The sequence below is a fragment of the Oncorhynchus keta genome, chromosome 18, assembly GCF_023373465.1.
Source record: "Oncorhynchus keta strain PuntledgeMale-10-30-2019 chromosome 18, Oket_V2, whole genome shotgun sequence".
In the NCBI taxonomy this organism is placed as follows: domain Eukaryota; kingdom Metazoa; phylum Chordata; class Actinopteri; order Salmoniformes; family Salmonidae; genus Oncorhynchus; species Oncorhynchus keta.
The window spans coordinates 12,701,098-12,718,478 of record NC_068438.1 but is presented as its reverse complement, the minus strand read 5'-3'; the positions used below and the strand labels follow the sequence as shown (position 1 = coordinate 12,718,478).

The 17,381-nt window shown below is 44.7% G+C and overlaps 1 protein-coding gene across 5 annotated transcripts; it reads right to left on the bottom strand.

The window, feature by feature from the left end:
- Positions 1-2,149: 2,149 nt before the first annotated feature.
- rinl (Ras and Rab interactor-like) lies at positions 2,150-17,309 on the bottom strand. Of its 5 annotated transcripts, none has more exons than XM_035791897.1 (12): positions 16,658-17,309; positions 16,366-16,418; positions 15,969-16,134; positions 12,267-12,375; positions 12,062-12,134; positions 11,869-11,960; positions 11,542-11,624; positions 6,482-6,713; positions 5,510-6,145; positions 5,029-5,346; positions 4,767-4,898; positions 2,150-3,379 (listed from the first exon to the last, which is right to left on the bottom strand). In XM_035791897.1, the coding sequence occupies exons 2-12, from the start codon at positions 16,410-16,412 to the stop codon at positions 2,745-2,747; spliced, it is 2,523 nt and encodes an 840-aa protein (XP_035647790.1). In that variant the 5' UTR covers positions 16,413-16,418; positions 16,658-17,309; the 3' UTR covers positions 2,150-2,744. The 5 variants fall into 5 exon arrangements, with proteins under 5 accessions (XP_035647790.1, XP_035647792.1, XP_035647793.1 ...); XM_052467416.1 differs by having other exon boundaries at positions 3,214-3,379; positions 4,741-4,898; XM_035791899.1 differs by lacking the exon at positions 15,969-16,134.
- Positions 17,310-17,381: the final 72 nt, after the last annotated feature.

Below are 17,381 nucleotides of genomic sequence, written 5' to 3'. Positions count from 1 at the left end.
GAACAGCGCACAGGGAGGAGGAGAGAACAGCGCACAGGGAGGAGGAGGAGAGAACAGCGCACAGGGAGGAGGAGAGAACAACGCACAGGGAGGAGGAGAGAGCAGCACACAGGGAGGAGGAGAGAACAGCGCACAGGGAGGAGAAAGAAGTGCACAGGGAGGAGAGAACAGCACACAGAGAGGAGGAGAGAGCAGCGCACAGGGAGGAGGAGAGAGCAGCGCACAGGGAGGAGGAGAGAACAGCGCACAGGGAGGAGGAGAAAGAAGTGCACAGGGAGGAGGAGAAAGAAGCGCACAGGGAGGAGAGAACAGCGCACATGGAGGAGGAGAGAACAGCGCACAGGGAGGAGGAGAGAACAGAGCACAGGGAGGAGGAGAGAACAGCACACAGGGAGGAGGAGAGAGCAGCGCACAGGGAGGAGGAGAGAACAGCGCACAGGGAGGAGGAGAGAGCAGCGCACAGGGAGGAGGAGAGAACAGCGCACAGGGAGGAGGAGAGAACAGCGCACAGGGAGGAGGAGAGAACAGCGCACAGGGAGGAGGAGAGAACAGCGCACAGGGAGGAGGAGAGAACAGCGCACAGGGAGGAGGAGAGAGCAGCGCACAGGGAGGAGAAAGAAGTGCACAGGGAGGAGGAGAGAGCAGCGCACAGGGAGGAGGAGAGAACAGCGCACAGGGAGGAGAGAACAGCGCAGAGGGAGGAGGAGAGAGCAGCGCACAGGGAGGAGGAGAGAGCAGCGCACAGGGAGGAGGAGAGAGCAGCGCACAGGGAGGAGGAGAGAGCAGCGCACAGGGCGGAGGAGAAAGAAGTGCACAGGGAGGAGGAGAAAGAGAAAGCTAGAGGAAAAGTGTCCAACTACAATGCCTCAACAAGGGGAAGCGGTTTGTGGCAACGAATGAAAGAGCAGAATAGGACAAAGGGACAAACAAAATAAGAGTGGAGGCCAGAGAGACAGTGACAGACTGAGCAGCTCGGTGAAGTGATGTCCCATATGGAACGACCATAGTCAGAGCAGACAGGTCAGGAACGTACGGTGACGCTCCACTCACTTTCATAAGCCTTCATTAAAACTCATGCAGGACGCGATGAAAAAAAGGAACCATTTTATCTGTCAGCGGGAGAAAGGAAAACCAGAGTTTTCAGCGCCTACTGTCACCGAGTTCAAACACTGTTTCCAGCCTGGGAACAACCGGGATGTGTAGCAGCCTGATGATGCATAAATTGGAGTAATGTTGTGAATAATTGATTGAAAAGTGTTTGGTCCTGATTCACAAATGCCTCTCATCTATTTATCACTATTAGATGAAGCTGCCAGGCCCATTAGAGCAGCTGCTCGTTAGATGTCTGTCAATCAAGGGGGAGGGGAAACACACCAGGCACACTGATACTGGTATACATTTAGCGTGACGAACAGGTGATTGTGATATACTGTTAGTGTGAATATTCATGTTTTTCAGTATGTGTGTGTCTGTATATTGTCATGGCGTTGCCTTGTGCTTGGATGTGCATGCATTTTGCGTGACCATCTTTTTCTCTCTCTTTCTCTGCAGCAGGAGGGCTCCTATGTTTAGCTGCAGCTAGCTAGCGAATCCTAGCTTTAAATGCCTCAGGCGTCTGCCATCTGTGCGCTCGCCACCGCCATATATCTAATTTATGGCTGGACTGAATGTGTAATGTAGTCCTATGTATGCATAATATATCACGTGATCATATATGTAAGAGGTGTGTGTAGTAGTCTCGCTCCCATCAGGTTTGACTGCGCTGATGAAGAGCCCAGATGTTTCTTAGACCTGGTTAAAAGATCGAAATGCAGGCAGAATGCCAGATGTCTCATTAGGCAAATTTGATTGGGTTTCAAATGTAAAATTCTGAATGAGGCGCTTCCATATGTATGAATGTATGGGAGGGCACGTGTGCGTGCGTTCATTTGCATATGAGTACGTATATATTACAGTAGGTCCGTGTGTGCGCGCTTGTTTCTGTGTCTTTGTATATGTTAGTGGTAGCATGTGTCTGTAATACATGTGCTTGTATAAACCTGTCTGCTCCACTGTTCACTCTTTAGCTTCAAAGTATTCTACTGTGCAGATGTCTATAATGCTGTCTTTGCCGTTTGCCGCCATACAACATTCTAATGCATGGTCATATAATGTAGATTCAAATAATATAATGACAAGTTAAAATCAGAGTATATAGTACACACAACATAATACAGATCAACAGTCATTTCGTTATAGCTGTTATTTCAGGCATCTCAACACATTTCTCTCCCTTTCTCAATATCCTTATGCTTACGAGCTCCACTGTTATCATGCTTGACTACTACTGCAACCAAGACGAAACAGACAGAAAAGGTGTGGTACTGCAACCTAGTGGTCAACATGTAAAATACATCAAGTGTTCTAACCATACAGCCAGACTGTTGATGGCCTAGCCTCCATCATTTGCCCCAAATGGACCATTTAATTGGCCCCACTGAGAGTCATTTCTCTAAGGAATTACAATGAAAATATTACAAAACGTCACAATTTGCAACACTCGTGGGAAATATCTTCTACAAACATTTTAAAGCACATATTTCAAATTCAGCCTAGTCAGACCATTATCTTCATGCATTATTGGGTGTATTTCAATGCAACTGAAACCAGGAATTGTGAAATAAATGTTTTGCTCAACAAGTTTACATTACAATATGTTTACAGGCAAAGCCCAGGGTTCTAGACAGACTGGCTCCTCTGGGTCATCAGTCTCCCACTGGCAGCCCAGTCCACTCTGACCTCTGCTGACCTATCTGTATGTCTGTCTGGTCATCTAGCTCCACTGACCTGGCACAGAGTTCCTCATGGACACTATGGAGACTAGCCTGCCCTTCCTCACTCTCTAAACCCTCTACAACACACCTCCATGGTCTGACCCCTCCCTCCCAGTCCACCTCACTCCCTGCTGGATGTCCGTCCAACTCTTCTACTGTAATCGGTTTCTCCTTCCGAGGCGAGGCCTGGAGTTGTGCAGCTGGGGATTCTTGGCCCTCTGCTCTGCTGCCCTCTTCCTCTCTCACCGCTACCACCACCTCTGAGATGATGTGCAGTGCCTTGGCCACAACACTAGAGGGCGCCGGTGGGGCGTCAGTTACACTTCCTGTGTCAGTTTCCATCTCTGCGTAACTGGAGTTTTCCCTGCCCTTCTCACTGTGCCCAGGTCTCCGGATGGTCCTCCGATTCGTGCTGCGTCGTGACTGGTTGCAGTGCAGGGTGCGCCTGCGATGCCATTGGCTCAGCGATTGCTGGGCCTCGGTGCTGAGCTGGCGCGTGGCGAGACGAGGGCGGAAGCTGCTGATGTAGAAAAGAGAAGCATACAGGGACGTCAGGTAGTAACCTCCTGCAGAATAGAGAGACAAGAGACAAAAGGTAGAGAAAGAGAGAATAAGAGACAGAAATGGGGTTACTATAAGGTGTATGTGTCCATGTACACATACAGTACCAGTCAAAAGTTTGGACACACCTAGTCATTCAAGGGTTTTTCTTTACTTTTTACTATTTTCTACATTTGTAGAATAATAGTGAAGACATCAAAACTATGAAATAACACATGTAGTAACCAAAAAAGTGTTAAACAATCCAAATGTATTTTACATTTGAGACTCTTCAAAAGTAGCCACCTTTGCCTTGACAGCTTTGCACACTCTTTTGGCATTCTCTCAACCAGCTTCATGAGGTAGTCACCTGGAAAGCATTTCAATTAACAGGTGTGCCTTCTTAAAAGTTAATTTGTGGAATTTATTTTCTTAATGTTTTTGAGCCAATCAGTTGTGTTGTGACAACTGTGTTGTGACAAGAAACGACAGTCCATCATTACTTTAAAACATAAAGGTCAGTCAATGCGGAACATTTCAAGAACTTTTAAAGTTTCTTCAAGTGCAGTCGTAAAAACTATCAAGAGCTTTGATGAAACTGGCTCTCATGAGGACCGCCACATGAAAGGAAGACCCAGAGTTACCTCTGATGCAGAGGATAAGTTCATTGGAGTTACCAGCCTCAGAAATTGCAGCCCAAATAAATGCGTCACAGAGTTCAAGTAACAGACACATCTCAACATCAACTGTTCAGAGGAGACTGCTTGCATCAGGCCTTCATGGTTGAATTGCTGCAAAGAAACCACTACTAAAGGACACCAATAAGAAGAAGAGACTTGCTTGGGCCAAGAATCACAAGCAATGGACATTAGACCGGTGGAAATCTGTCCTTTGCTCTGATGAGTCCAACTTTGAGATTTTTGTGAGACGCAGAGTAGGTGAACGGATGGTTTCCACCGTGAAGCAGGGAGGAGGAGGTGTGATGGTGCTTTGTTGGTGGCTACTTTGAAGAATTTAAAATCTAAAATAAATATTTATTTGTTTAACACTTTTTCGGTTACTACATTTTTTTTACATTTTTTTTTAACCTTTATTTAACTAGGCAAGTCAGTTAAGAACATATTCTTATTTTCAATGACGGCCTGGGAACAGTGGGTTAACTGGGGCAGAACGACAGATTTGTACCTTGTCAGCTCGGGGGTTTGAACTCGCAACCTTCCGGTTACTAGTCCAACGCTCTAACCACTAGGCTACGCTGCCGCCCCATGATTCCATATGCGTTATTTCAAAGTTTTGATGTCTTCATTATTATTAGAAAAATAGTCAAATGTATAATGTAGAAAATTGTAAAAATAAAAAACCCTTGAATGAGTAGGTTTGTCCAAACCTTTGATACGTCTGTATAATTCGTACCCTCTCCCTGCAGCTGTGTGGGGTCCAGTAGCTCCATCATGTAGTTAGTGTCCAGCTGCAGAGTGACCACATCACTACGCAGAAGCACCCAGGTCAGACACGGCAGGAAGTCATCAGCCCCATACACCACTCCTGAGACAGAGGGGAGGAGGGAGTCAAAGGTCAAAGAACTCCAAAAATGATCCTTAATAGAGAGAAATACCCTAACCAACTCTATTCATACACATACTGAGGCTGAGCAGGTCTACCCTGCACCACCCACCTGGGTTGGCATTGGCCGTCATGCTGTGGTAGATGGTCTTGCAGACCTTGAGCAGGATATGGACCTTCCTGCTGGGGGAGTAAGACTGGTGCATGGCTGACCACCTCTGCTGGATCTTCTCCAGGGTAACAGGTTCAGGGACCCCCACCCCAGGTGTCCCTTCCAGCTCCTCCACCCCCCGGCCTTCCAGGAGCCGCTGGTTCTCCCTCAGCTTCCGCAGGCTACCGTCATGGTCCCAACAGCTCTGGAGGCAGGTGTACAAGTGGGCGCTCACAGGCTTTAGGGCCACCTTGTGTAGGGAGAGCTCCAGTATGGCATCTAATGTAGATAGAGGACAGAGATAATGGAGGATAAGGAGAGACTGAGGTGTTTGTCAGTTTTGGCTTTGTAGTGCATCCTGAACTAAAGCTGAACCGTTTTTTTTGTATAATAGTAGTGATATTCTGTTTTCGAACACTAATTTGTTAATGGATGGACTCACCCAGCTCCCCATCGGGTGTGTCCGCCATACTGTCTATGAGGATGTGTATCTCAGGACAGTCCAGCAGTGTCTCTCTCAGGGCAGTGAGAGCCGTACGCACCTCCTGAAGCAGGTCCACACCTGTCATTCCAGGGATAAACCCCGCTCCCAGGGTCATCTCAACGAATCCCATCACTGCCTCGGCAAACAAACCGCCCCTCCGCTTGCTGAGCTCCTGCACCCGCTTGGTCATCCTCTTCTGTGGACACCCCAGCCCACCAATGGCCAGGCCCACAGCCGAGAGGCGGTGTTTCACCTTGTCGGCCAAACGATGCGAGGGGTGGGGGGAGTGGGAAGGGGTGGTGACCGACTCCGGCTCCTCCTCCATGCTGCTGATTGACAGCGAGTCCATCTCCAGGGAGGGGGGGCGGAGGAGGGAGGGGGGTGGCGGTTTGGAGAGCCATACCCTGTCCTCAACCCAGGACACCCTGTGAGGGGACTGAGGGGCAGGGCTGAACAGGGGCTTGGGGTCTGAGGGGGGCCTGGTAGTGCGGTCCTGGGTCCAGGTTCTGTCGAGTGACTCAATGGAAGCATCCCTACTGGGCCTCCTCAGAACCACCCCTCCTGTTGGGGTGGGGGGAGACGGGGTAGCCTGGACTACAGGAGACCATGGAGATAAGGAGACGAGACCAAACATGTCAGTTAGTCGTTGGTTGATTTTGGTTTTGGCATAATGGCTCTATCATTTCTCATTAGCTCCTACAGTGAGAAGGATGATTCATGCGGTGACATTTTCCCACAGACAGGATGGACAAGGATAATAAAACAAGGTCCAATGCAGCCATTTTTGTTTATCTCAATATCAAATCATTTCAGCTCTTACATCATTTTCACAATTTTATTATTCCAACCTCATAGTGTGGAAATAAATATAAATCATAGGTAAATCATGTTTTTAACCACACTGGGCCTTTAACAGCAAAATCACTTTACCTGGATTATCAGACCTGGAGCTGTAGGACTCCTGCTCCATTGAGATAGCTCTCTTAGTAAGAAGGCCCGACCCTGACCAAGGTCTTGTTGTACTCAGTCGTCTCTCACGCCTATAATTCGCTGGCCGATTAACTCGCTGTGGGCTGGTTGGTTGATGGGTCAGCCAGTCATCGCCATGCTCATGGAGATAGAGTGGGTTGATGATGCACAGAGCACCATTGGCTGCTGTCAGCTATTGAACAGAAGACACAGTTGAGAGGGAACTTGACTGTGTATTTAAAAGGCATGAACCAGATGAGGATCTTTCCGAAAATTAAAAATGATCATTGGAGAATGATTTGAATTTGATACAATACAATGGTTTATTTATGGTTTCATTATTAAAGGCCGTTTTTATCTCAATATCAAATCCTTTCTGGGGAACAAATAAATACCTTACTATATTGGTTTTGCATTAAAATGGTCAAAAAGAAGAAAAAAAATGTTTTTTTAGCAAAACAATCTTGCTAAATTTTGCTAGGTCTGTCTGGGAGAGGTCTGAGTGGGGGGGGGGGAGGGCACCAAAGCAGAGGAGGGGGCTAATGAGAGAGAGGTTATTGACAGAGAGGTGTGGTACTCCCTTTGTCATTGGTGTATTACATCTTATTCCGCCTGGTGTGGTCACCTGGCAAGCCAAAACTCCACCCGTGCATCCTGTATATGGGAGCCAGCAACTATCAGGAAATAACACTAACCACGTTTCCTTCCACAGTTTTTATGTGAGTAAAGTCATACCGTATAAAAAAGTAATGACAACTTTGATGGAAACAGGAAGTTTCGGTATAATTTTTAAAATGCAGACAGATAATTTGTTTGCTTGACATGGTGGGATCTTTTCGTGTCTGTAAAATTAATTATTTGAAAAATTGCGGTGAAAATGCCTTTATGCGCAAATATAGATATAATAACCATAATATTGAAGTAAAATCACACAATGATATGGTATGGGGTCCTCCTACTATGACTGGGGAAACCATGCAGTTTGTTAGGCTACACATTAAATATATTATGATGAGCCTCCCGAGCAGTGGTCTAAGGCACTATCGCAGTGCTTGAGGTATCACTACAGAACCAGGATCGGTTTGGCCGGGGGGCTTTACTTGGCTCATTGCCTTCTAGCAACTCCTTGTGGCGGGCCTGGCGCCTGCTCGACACATTGGTGCAGCTGGCTTCCGGATTAAGCGGGCGGGAGTTAAGAAGAGCGGTTAGGACGCATGACTCGACCTTCGCCTCTTCCGAGCCCGTTGGGAAGTTGCAGCGATGAGATAAGATAGTAATTTGATCGCAATTGGATATCACGAAATTGGGGAGAAAAAGGGGGTAAAAAAATAAATAATAATAAGTTATGATAAACTTCACAGGGTGGTGAAAGTGCATTGTGATGTCAATGCTCCTTTCCAATAAATATCAAGGGTCTTATTCTGGTGACATGATGATCGATACTTGACTGCCATTTGATAAATACAATTATTCTTGCTCTCATCCATAATTATCACATCATGTAAAGTAGTCTATCCTCACTGTATCTGTGAGCTGTTGGCTAGAACACATGTGCCAAGACCAGAGTAGTCACATTTGCTATTTAACACAGCACTTTAGACTTGAAAATGCGATGGAAGCACATTGAACTTTACATTTTTGTTCTGTACTTGAAAACTTAAGCGAAAATGTACATTTTGTGTGCACTATGTCATCACGCACTGATTTCTATCCACAACAAGTCCGTTTGGTGGAAAAACAGCGCTGGTGGGAAAATGATGATCATATGATTGAGTGTAGTCTGGCCCAGGAGCAGGAAGGTGAACGGAAAGGCTCTGGAGCAACGAACCGTCCTTGTTGTCTCTGCCTGGCCGGTTCCCCTCTTTCCACTGGGATTCTCTGCCTCTAACCCTATTACAGGGGCTGAGTCACTGGCTTACTGGGGCTCTCTCATGCCGTCCCTGGAAGGGGTGCGTCACCTGAGTGGGTTGATTCACTGATGTGGTCATCCTGTCTGGGTTGGCGCCCCCCCTTAGGTTGTGCCATGGCGGAGATCTTTGTGGGCTATACTCAGCCTTGTCTCAGGATGGTAAGTTGGTGGTTGAATATATCCCTCTCGTGGTGTGGGGGCTGTGCTTTGGCAATGTGGGTGGGGTTATATCCTTCCTGTTTGGCCCTGTCCGGGGGGGTCCTCAGATGGGGCCACAGTGTCTCCTGACCCCTCCTGTCTCAGCCTCCAGTATTTATGCTGCAGTAGTTTATGTGTCGGGGGGCTAGGGTCAGTTTGTTATATATGGAGTACTTCTCCTGTACTATTCGGTGTCCTGTGTGAATTTAAGTGTGCTCTCTCTAATTCTCTCTTTCTTTCTCTCTCTCGGAGGACCTGAGCCCTAGGACCATGCCCCAGGACTACCTGACATGATGACTCCTTGCTGTCCCCAGTCCACCTGGCCGTGCTGCTGCTCCAGTTTCAACTGTTCTGCCTTATTATTATTCGATCATGCTGGTCATTTATGAACATTTGAACATCTTGCCAAGTTCTGTTATAATCTCCACCCGGCACAGCCAGAAGAGGACTGGCCACCCCACATATACTCTCTCTAATTCTCTCTTTCTTTCTCTCTCTCGGAGGACCTGAGCCCTAGGACCATGCCCCAGGACTACCTGACATGATGACTCCTTACTGTCCCCAGTCCACCTGACTATGCTGCTGCTCCAGTTTCAACTGTTCTGCCTTATTATTATTGACCATGCTGGTCATTTATGAACATTTGAACATCTTGGCCATGTTCTGTTATAATCTCCACCCAGCACAGCCAGAAGAGGACTGGCCACCCCACATAGCCTGGTTCATCTCTAGGTTTCTTCCTATGTTTTGGCCTTTCTAGGGAGTTTTTCCTAGCCACCGTGCTTCTACACCTGCATTGCTTGATGTTTGGGGTTTTAGGCTGGGTTTCTGTACAACACTTTGATATATCAGCTGATGTACGAAGGGCTATATAAATACATTTGATTTGATTTATTCACTAATTGGAAGGAAACCTAGCTACTGGTATAATTACAGTGTTAGCTTCTTCTGTTGTACAATATGATATCAAAACACAATAAAAACGTAATTTCGACTGCCCTGGGCCTTGAAACCTACAGTGGGGAGAACAATTATTTGATACACTGCCGATTTTGCAGGTTTTCCTACTTACAAAGCATGTAGAGGTCTGTAATTTTTTTATCATAGGTACACTTCAACTGTGAGAGATGGAATCTAAAACAAAAATCCAGAAAATCACATTGTATGATTTTTAAGTAATTCATTTGCATTTTATTGCATGATATAAGTATTTGATCACCTACCAACCAGTAAGAATTCCGGCTCTCACAGACCTGTTAGTTTATCTTTAAGAAGCCCTCCTGTTCTCCACTCATTACCTGTATTAACTGCACCTGTTTGAACTCGTTACCTGTATAAAAGACACCTGTCCACACACTCAATCAAACAGACTCCAACCTCTCCACAATGGCCAAGACCAGAGAGCTGTGTAAGGACATCAGGGATACAATTGTAGACCTGCACAAGGCTGGGATGGGCTACAGGACAATAGGCAACCAGCTTGGTGAGAAGGCAACAACTGTTGGCGCAATTATTAGAAAATGGAAGAAGTTCAAGATGATGGTCAATCACCCTCGGTCTGGGGCTCCATGCAAGATCTCACCTCGTGGGGCATCAATGATCATGAGGAAAGTGAGAGATCAGCCCAGAACTGACCTGAAGAGAGCTGGGACCACAGTCTCAAAGAAAACCATTAGTAACACACTACGCCGCCATGGATTAAAATCCTGCAGCGCACGCAAGGTCCCCCTGCTGAAGCCAGCGCATGTCCAGGCCTGTCTGAAGTTTGCCAATGACCATCTGGATGATCCAGAGGAGGAATGGGAGAAGGTCATGTGATCTGATGAGACAGAAATAGAGCTTTTTGGTCTAAACTCCACTCGCCGTGTTTGGAGGAAGAAGAAGGATGAGTACAACCCCAAGAACATCATCCCAACTGTGAAGCATGGAGGTGGAAACATCATTCTTCGGGGATGCTTTTCTGCAAAGGGGATAGGACGACTGCACCGTATTGAGGGGAGGCTGGATGGGGCCATTTATCGCGGGATCTTGGCCAACAACCTCCTTCCCTCAGTAAGAGCATTGAAGATGGGTCGTCGCTGAGTCTTCCAGCATGACAACGACCCGAAACACACAGCCATGGCAACTAAGGAGTGGCTCTGTAAGAAGCATCTCAAGGTCCTGGAGTGGCCTAGCCAGTCTCCAAACCTGAATCCAATAGAAAATCTTTGGAGGTAGCTGAAAGTCCGCATTGCCCAGCGACAGCCCCGAAACCTGAAGGATCTGGAGAAGGTCAAAATCCCTGATGCAGTGTGTGCAAACCTGGTCAAGAACTACAGGAAACGTGTGATCTCTGTAATTGCAAACAAAGGTTTCTGTACCAAATATTAAGTTCTGCTTTTCTAATGTACCAAATACTTATGTCATGCAATAAAATGCAAATTAATTACTTAAAAATCATACAATGTGATTTTCTGGATTTTTGTTTTAGATTCCATCTCTCACAGTTGGAGAGATGGACCTATGATAAAAAATGACAGACCTACATGCATTGTAAGTAGGAAAACCTGCAAAATCGGAGATGTGTCAAATACTTGTTCTCCCCACTGTATATAGATTTGAAAAAGGACATACAGTATTCAAATTTAAGATACAACTCTTTGAATGAAGAGCAAAAGGCTCTGTGACGTCAGTCTGAACTGCGGTACACTGCATCTCATCTATGATGCTGAGAGTGACAATTGACTGGGTAACATTACAAAGCACTAGGAGAACCCAAAGCAGACATCCGCTTTTCTGTGTGAACCACATGTCAAACCATGGCATCCGCTAGAGTGGGTCTCCAACTACATGTCATGTTAAAGCGGAATACAAGACAGTGAATAGGTCCCAACCTTTATAGACATGTTATGAAGCTATGAATGCAACTGATTACCTGTATGGTGCACATGGCAGTACCAGGAGCCCTCTGAGTCATGTGATCAGGCTGGAGGTCAGAGGTGGGACACAGCCAGGATTCTATATACAAACAGGCACACAAAAAGAGAGGGAGGAAAATAGATCAAACATTAGAATGAGAGAAGAGGAGGTGGTAGTCCTCAAGAGGAGTAAAAGGAGGAGCACATAGAGGACAAGACGTTTGATATGAACTGACTAGGATGGATGACAAGGAGATAGTTGTGCAGAAGGAGTGAAAGGAAGATTAGTGGAAGAGAGCATGGGTGAGGAAGAGGAGAGATGGAGAGGGTGAATTCAGACTTACTGGGACCCAGCTGGGACAGACTGTTGGACTGTCGCTGATCTGTTAGACTGTAGAGCCACGGAGGGATGAACAGACACACTGGCAACACGTCCCTGGGAGAGAGAGAGACAGAGAGATTAATGAAATACATCAGATGCATAACTGATAAATACTGTAGTTAGTATACAGTATAGCGCAGGTTGTTGTAACTCACCTGCTCATAGAGTAGAACACCACTAACTGGGCCAGATCTGAGAAGCTTAAAAATGACTGAGATAGCTGATAAGCTGAGAAAGAAGAACAGAGAGTTTATTATAAGGCGTACAACAAATTTGAGATAAACTTTTTTTTAAACAGGGAAGTATATGAATGTTGAGGTTCTGGTCAATACAAAATGCATGCGTGTCTGTCTTGCCTACCTGCACCAGTGCGATGTATGGGGTTGTCTCTGACATGTCCACTCTCTCCTCCAGTCGCCACACACAGCAGGACGGGCTGGGAGGCAGAGTCCCTCAACACCAGGAAGCTCTGTGAAAGGAGAGAGGTGACGAGAAGCCTCATTAGACTGTGTCTGGGTGTTAGGAAACTTTGACTGTGCAGAGCAGCTTCACAGAAAAGGACAAGATGGATTTTTCTGTGGAACAGTCATTCAAGGCCTAGAGAAGTGAGCAAGCCAGGCTAACCTCACACCAACGCTAACTAAGTGAAAAACAGCTTCTATCTCAAGGCCACCAGACTGTTAAACAGCCACCACTAACATTGAGTGGCTGTTGCCAACACACTGACACTGACTCAACTCCAGCCACTTTAATAATGGGAAATGATGTAAAATATATCACTAGCCACTTTAAACACTAGCCACTTTAAACAGCTACCTAATATAATGTTACATACCCTACATTATTCATCTCATATGCATACGTATATACTGTACTCTATATCATCTACTGCATCCTTATGTAATACATGTATCACTAGCCACTTTAACTATGCCACTTTGTTTACATACTCAACTCATATGTATATACTGTACTCGATACCATCTACTGTATCTTGCCTATGCTGCTCTGTACCATCACTCATTCATATATCTTTATGTACATATTCTTTATCCCCTTACACTGTTTATAAGACAGTAGTTTTGGAATTGTTAGTTAGATTACTTGTTGGTTATTACTGCATTGTCGGAACTAGAAGCACAAGCATTTCGCTACACTCGCATTAACATCTGCTAACCATGTGTATGTGACAAATAACATTGGATTTGATTTGAAGTGGCAGAGAATGTCCAAGCACAAATAACACACACATATTCAAATACATGTACGCACCAAAAACTCACAGCGAAATAAGTGAGCATGTGCACACACACACACACGCAATAGACCTACAGACACACTGCAGGAAGTGGGTTTGACGAACAGTGTGTTTAGGAATAGATGACTGACTGTGATAGCGAAAGACACATTGGTATGTTCACTTTGAGTCAAGTCAAAAACAAACTATAGGTATCATCAGTTTGATGCTAGGCAAGCTATATTTAATATCAAGTTCTTTAAATATCGACGCATATCGTCAACTAAACCTGTGGAAGAGAAATGAACTTTGTTCACATCATCATTTTCAATGACTAGATAGTGCCTTCACAAAGTATTCATACCCCTTGACTTATTCGGCACTGTTGTGTTACAGCCTGAATTCAACATGGACTATAGATATTTAGAAACTGGGTGGTTCGAGCCCTGAATGTTGATTGGCTGACAGCCATGGTATATCAGACTGTATGCCACAGGTATGACAAAACACTTATTTTTACTGCTCCAATTACATTGGTAACCAGTTTATAATAGCAATAAGGCACCTCGGGGGGTTGTGGTATATGGCCAATATACCACGGCTAATGGCTGTGTCCAGGCACTTAGTCGTGGTATATTGGCCATATACCAAACACGTGCCTTATTGCTTAAATAGATTCTCACCCATATACACACAATACCCCATAATAACAAAGTGAAAACATGTTAAAAAATATTTTTGCACATTTATTGAAAATGAAATATTAAAGTATTACATTTACATAAGTATTCACACCCCTGAGTCAATACTTTGTAGAAGCACCTTTGGCAGCGATAACAACTACGAGTCTTTCTGGGTAAGCCTCTAAGAGCTTTCCACACTGGGATTGTGCAACATTTGCCCATTATTATTTTCAAAATTCTTCAAGTTCTGTCAAATTGGTTGTTGATTATTGCTAGACAACCATTTTTAAGCCTTGCCGTAGATTTTCTAATAGACTTCAATCAAAACTGTAACTCGTCCACTCAGGAACAATTGATGTCTTCTTGGTAAGCAACTCCAGTGTAGATTTGGCCTTGAGTTTTAGGTTATTGTCCTGCTGAAAGGTGAATTCATCTCCCAGTGTCCGATGGAAAGTAGACTGAACCAGGTTTCCCTCTAGTATTTTGCCCGTGCTTAGCTCCATTCCGTTTATTTTTTTTATCCTGAAAAACTCCTCAGACCGTAACGATTACAAGCATACCCATAACATGATGCAGCCATCACCATGCTTGGAAATATGGAGAGTGCGACTCAGTAATACGTTGTGTTGGATTTGCCCCAAACATAACACTTTTTATTCAGGACAAAGTGAATTGCTTTGTCACATGTTTTGCAGTATTACTTTAGTGCTTTGTAGCAAACAGGATGCATGTTTTTGAATACTTTTCACTGTCATTTAGGTTACTTTTGTGAAGTAACTGCAATGTTGTTTTTCCATCCTCAGTTTTCTCCTATCACAGCCATTAAACTCTGTAACTGTTTTAAAGTCACCATTGGCCTCGTGGTGAAATCCCTGAGCCGTTTCCTTCCTCTACGGCAAGTGAGTTAGGAAGTAGACCTGTATCTTTGTAGTGACTAGGTGTATTGATACACCATCCAAAGTTTAATTAATAACTTCACCATTCTCAAAGGGATATTCAATGTCTGCTTTTTTATTTTTTACCCATCTACCAATAGGTGCCCTTCTTTGCGAGGGCACCTCCCTAGTCTTTGTGGTTGAATCTATGTTTGAAATGACATGTAATTGTGTGTGTGGGGTACAGAGATGAGGTAGTCATTCAAAAAGCATGTTAAACACTATTATTGCACACAGTGAGTTCATGCAACTTATTAAGTGACTTGTAAAGCAAATGTTTACTCCTAAACTTATTTAGGCCATATCAAAGGGGTTGAATACATATTGACTCAAGACATTTCAGCACTTATGTAAAAATATAATTCCACTATGACACTATGGGGTATTGTGTGAAGGCCAGTGACAAAACATCTCAATTTAATCCATTTTAAATTCAGGCTGTAACACAACAGCATTTCGAAAAAGTCAAGAATAACATGTAAGTGTTGCTCTTTCTTACAGTGCTACTGCCTATCCACATGGATAATGTGTTGGGGGAAAAAACATTGCTAAAGTGCTTTTCTTATCCCACCAATTCAACCTAAACCCTGACATACAGTCGTTTTTACAGTGTAATAGGATGCTGTATCCAGATACTGGATCACCATTGTCTCACCGTACTCACTTGTCTCAGAGGCTGGTCTTGTTAAGAAAGGGTCCTTAAAATAGCTGGGGTTCTTTAGCAAACCGAAAATACTTTCTGCAACGATCAACTTCGACGCCACTACTCAGTCTGCTCCTCTTTCTTTCAGTCCATCTGTGTCTCTCCTCTCTTACTCTCTCACACATGCAGCACTTCTGCATTCATTTGCTTTTATGCAAAGTAAGGAGAACTACAAGTGCAACTCGACATGCTGTAAGTGCCTGCTTCCATTTCATCTGTAATATCGCAGCGTGTCCACATGCTAACCTAATGTACCAAGGTGACCTGGAGACTAGGCCTACGGGCCTGAATACAGAGAGGTCAACCATGAGGTCAGATAGTAGATAGTGGCATGGACCTACACAGTGTGTCCCCGTCCCAAATGGCAGAGCCATATGGGCCCTGGTCAAAAGTAGTGCACTATATATGGTATAGGATGCCATTTGGGACAGACACATACTGTGTAGGTCCATGCCACTATCTACTATCTGACCTCATGGTTGAGGGTAGTGGGGGGGAACTCACCCCAGCAGGCCGGCCCCAGAGGGCAGCATGGGCACCGTCTCTATCCCAGGGGCCCCCAGGGGCCCAGGCGTCCTGACACAGTCGCAACCTGTCCAGCAGAGTCAGGGACCTCCTTGAAACTCCGTCAGTAACCTCATTCTCTGTCCTCACCGTGCCACTCACACCTCTAGAGATAATGGCACAACAGGGGGTAATTACTGGCACCATAATATGCTGTTACAGCATACAGGGGTGGTTTACCAGCCTAGTTCTGGACTAAAAAACAAGATTTAAAATGCCTTTCAATCCAGAACGTTTAATCAGTGTCCTGGAAACCGCCAGAGCTTGTATAAAACGGAGATCTATACCCCGAGTAGGTCCCTAATAATGATCCATGGGGTGGAGAAAAGATCCTCACCTGTGAGAGTCATCCTTCTCATCCTGATCTTCCAATCCCCTCATCATCCCAGACTAGAGGACACCACAGAAACATAGTGTACAAAATGTTTAGTGTATGCCAACCGCAAATATATTAAGATTAAATCCAATATATCAACATTTAAGATTTTCTTTTTAAGAACATGAGAAAAAAATGACAATTTGAAAAAGTTATTCTGGAATAGAAGAGTGATAACATCTTTCTTCAACACACATTTAAAGGGATAGTTCACCCAAAATACATTATTTTGACATGAAAAAGGGTTACTTACTGTTAATAGGCCCTATATGGCTGTTTTCAAAGTAGCTGTGACTTTATGTGGCTTCCCTTCAGCCCGACAGAAACTCCACAGATCTCTTCATGTTGTAACCTTGTGCCAACAGATTGTCCTTTCACATTCTAACTACGTTGCTCAACCATTTATCTTATTGATGAAAAATGACAGGGTAAAAAAAATCCTAATGCAGACTTTGTACCTTAGCGAGATAGTATTTAGCTGTTCCGTCAGATGTATTGTGTCGATGCTTTACCTGCCTCTACCACACTCGACTACACACCTTGACATTTGATGTTGCACTTTCACTTGCTCACAAGTTCTCAACTTATTTTTGTTTTCTCATTCTCTCCATCTCCCACCCCCCTCATGTGGTTAACCTTGCTAACACTTTTAACATAGAAAGAAATGAGTCTGCTTAGCCTTTTTTCCTCAAGACCTGAATAATACTGATCTCTCTCTCTTTTACTCACAGACAAATCTGTGTGTTGCACTTTATAGAGGTGAAAACAGACAAAATGCATTCACAGACACTGCCACTTAAGAGTCAGGGAAGTGGTGTGAGTATGGAGGGTGAGATGGTGATTAAAAGATGGGATTCTAAGTATAAGTGTGCAACAGTATTTTCTGTTCAACTAATGGCTACAATTCACTACATATAAATAAACAACGCATACACCCTGTCACAGACAGCATCAATTGTACCAATCAACATCAGTTG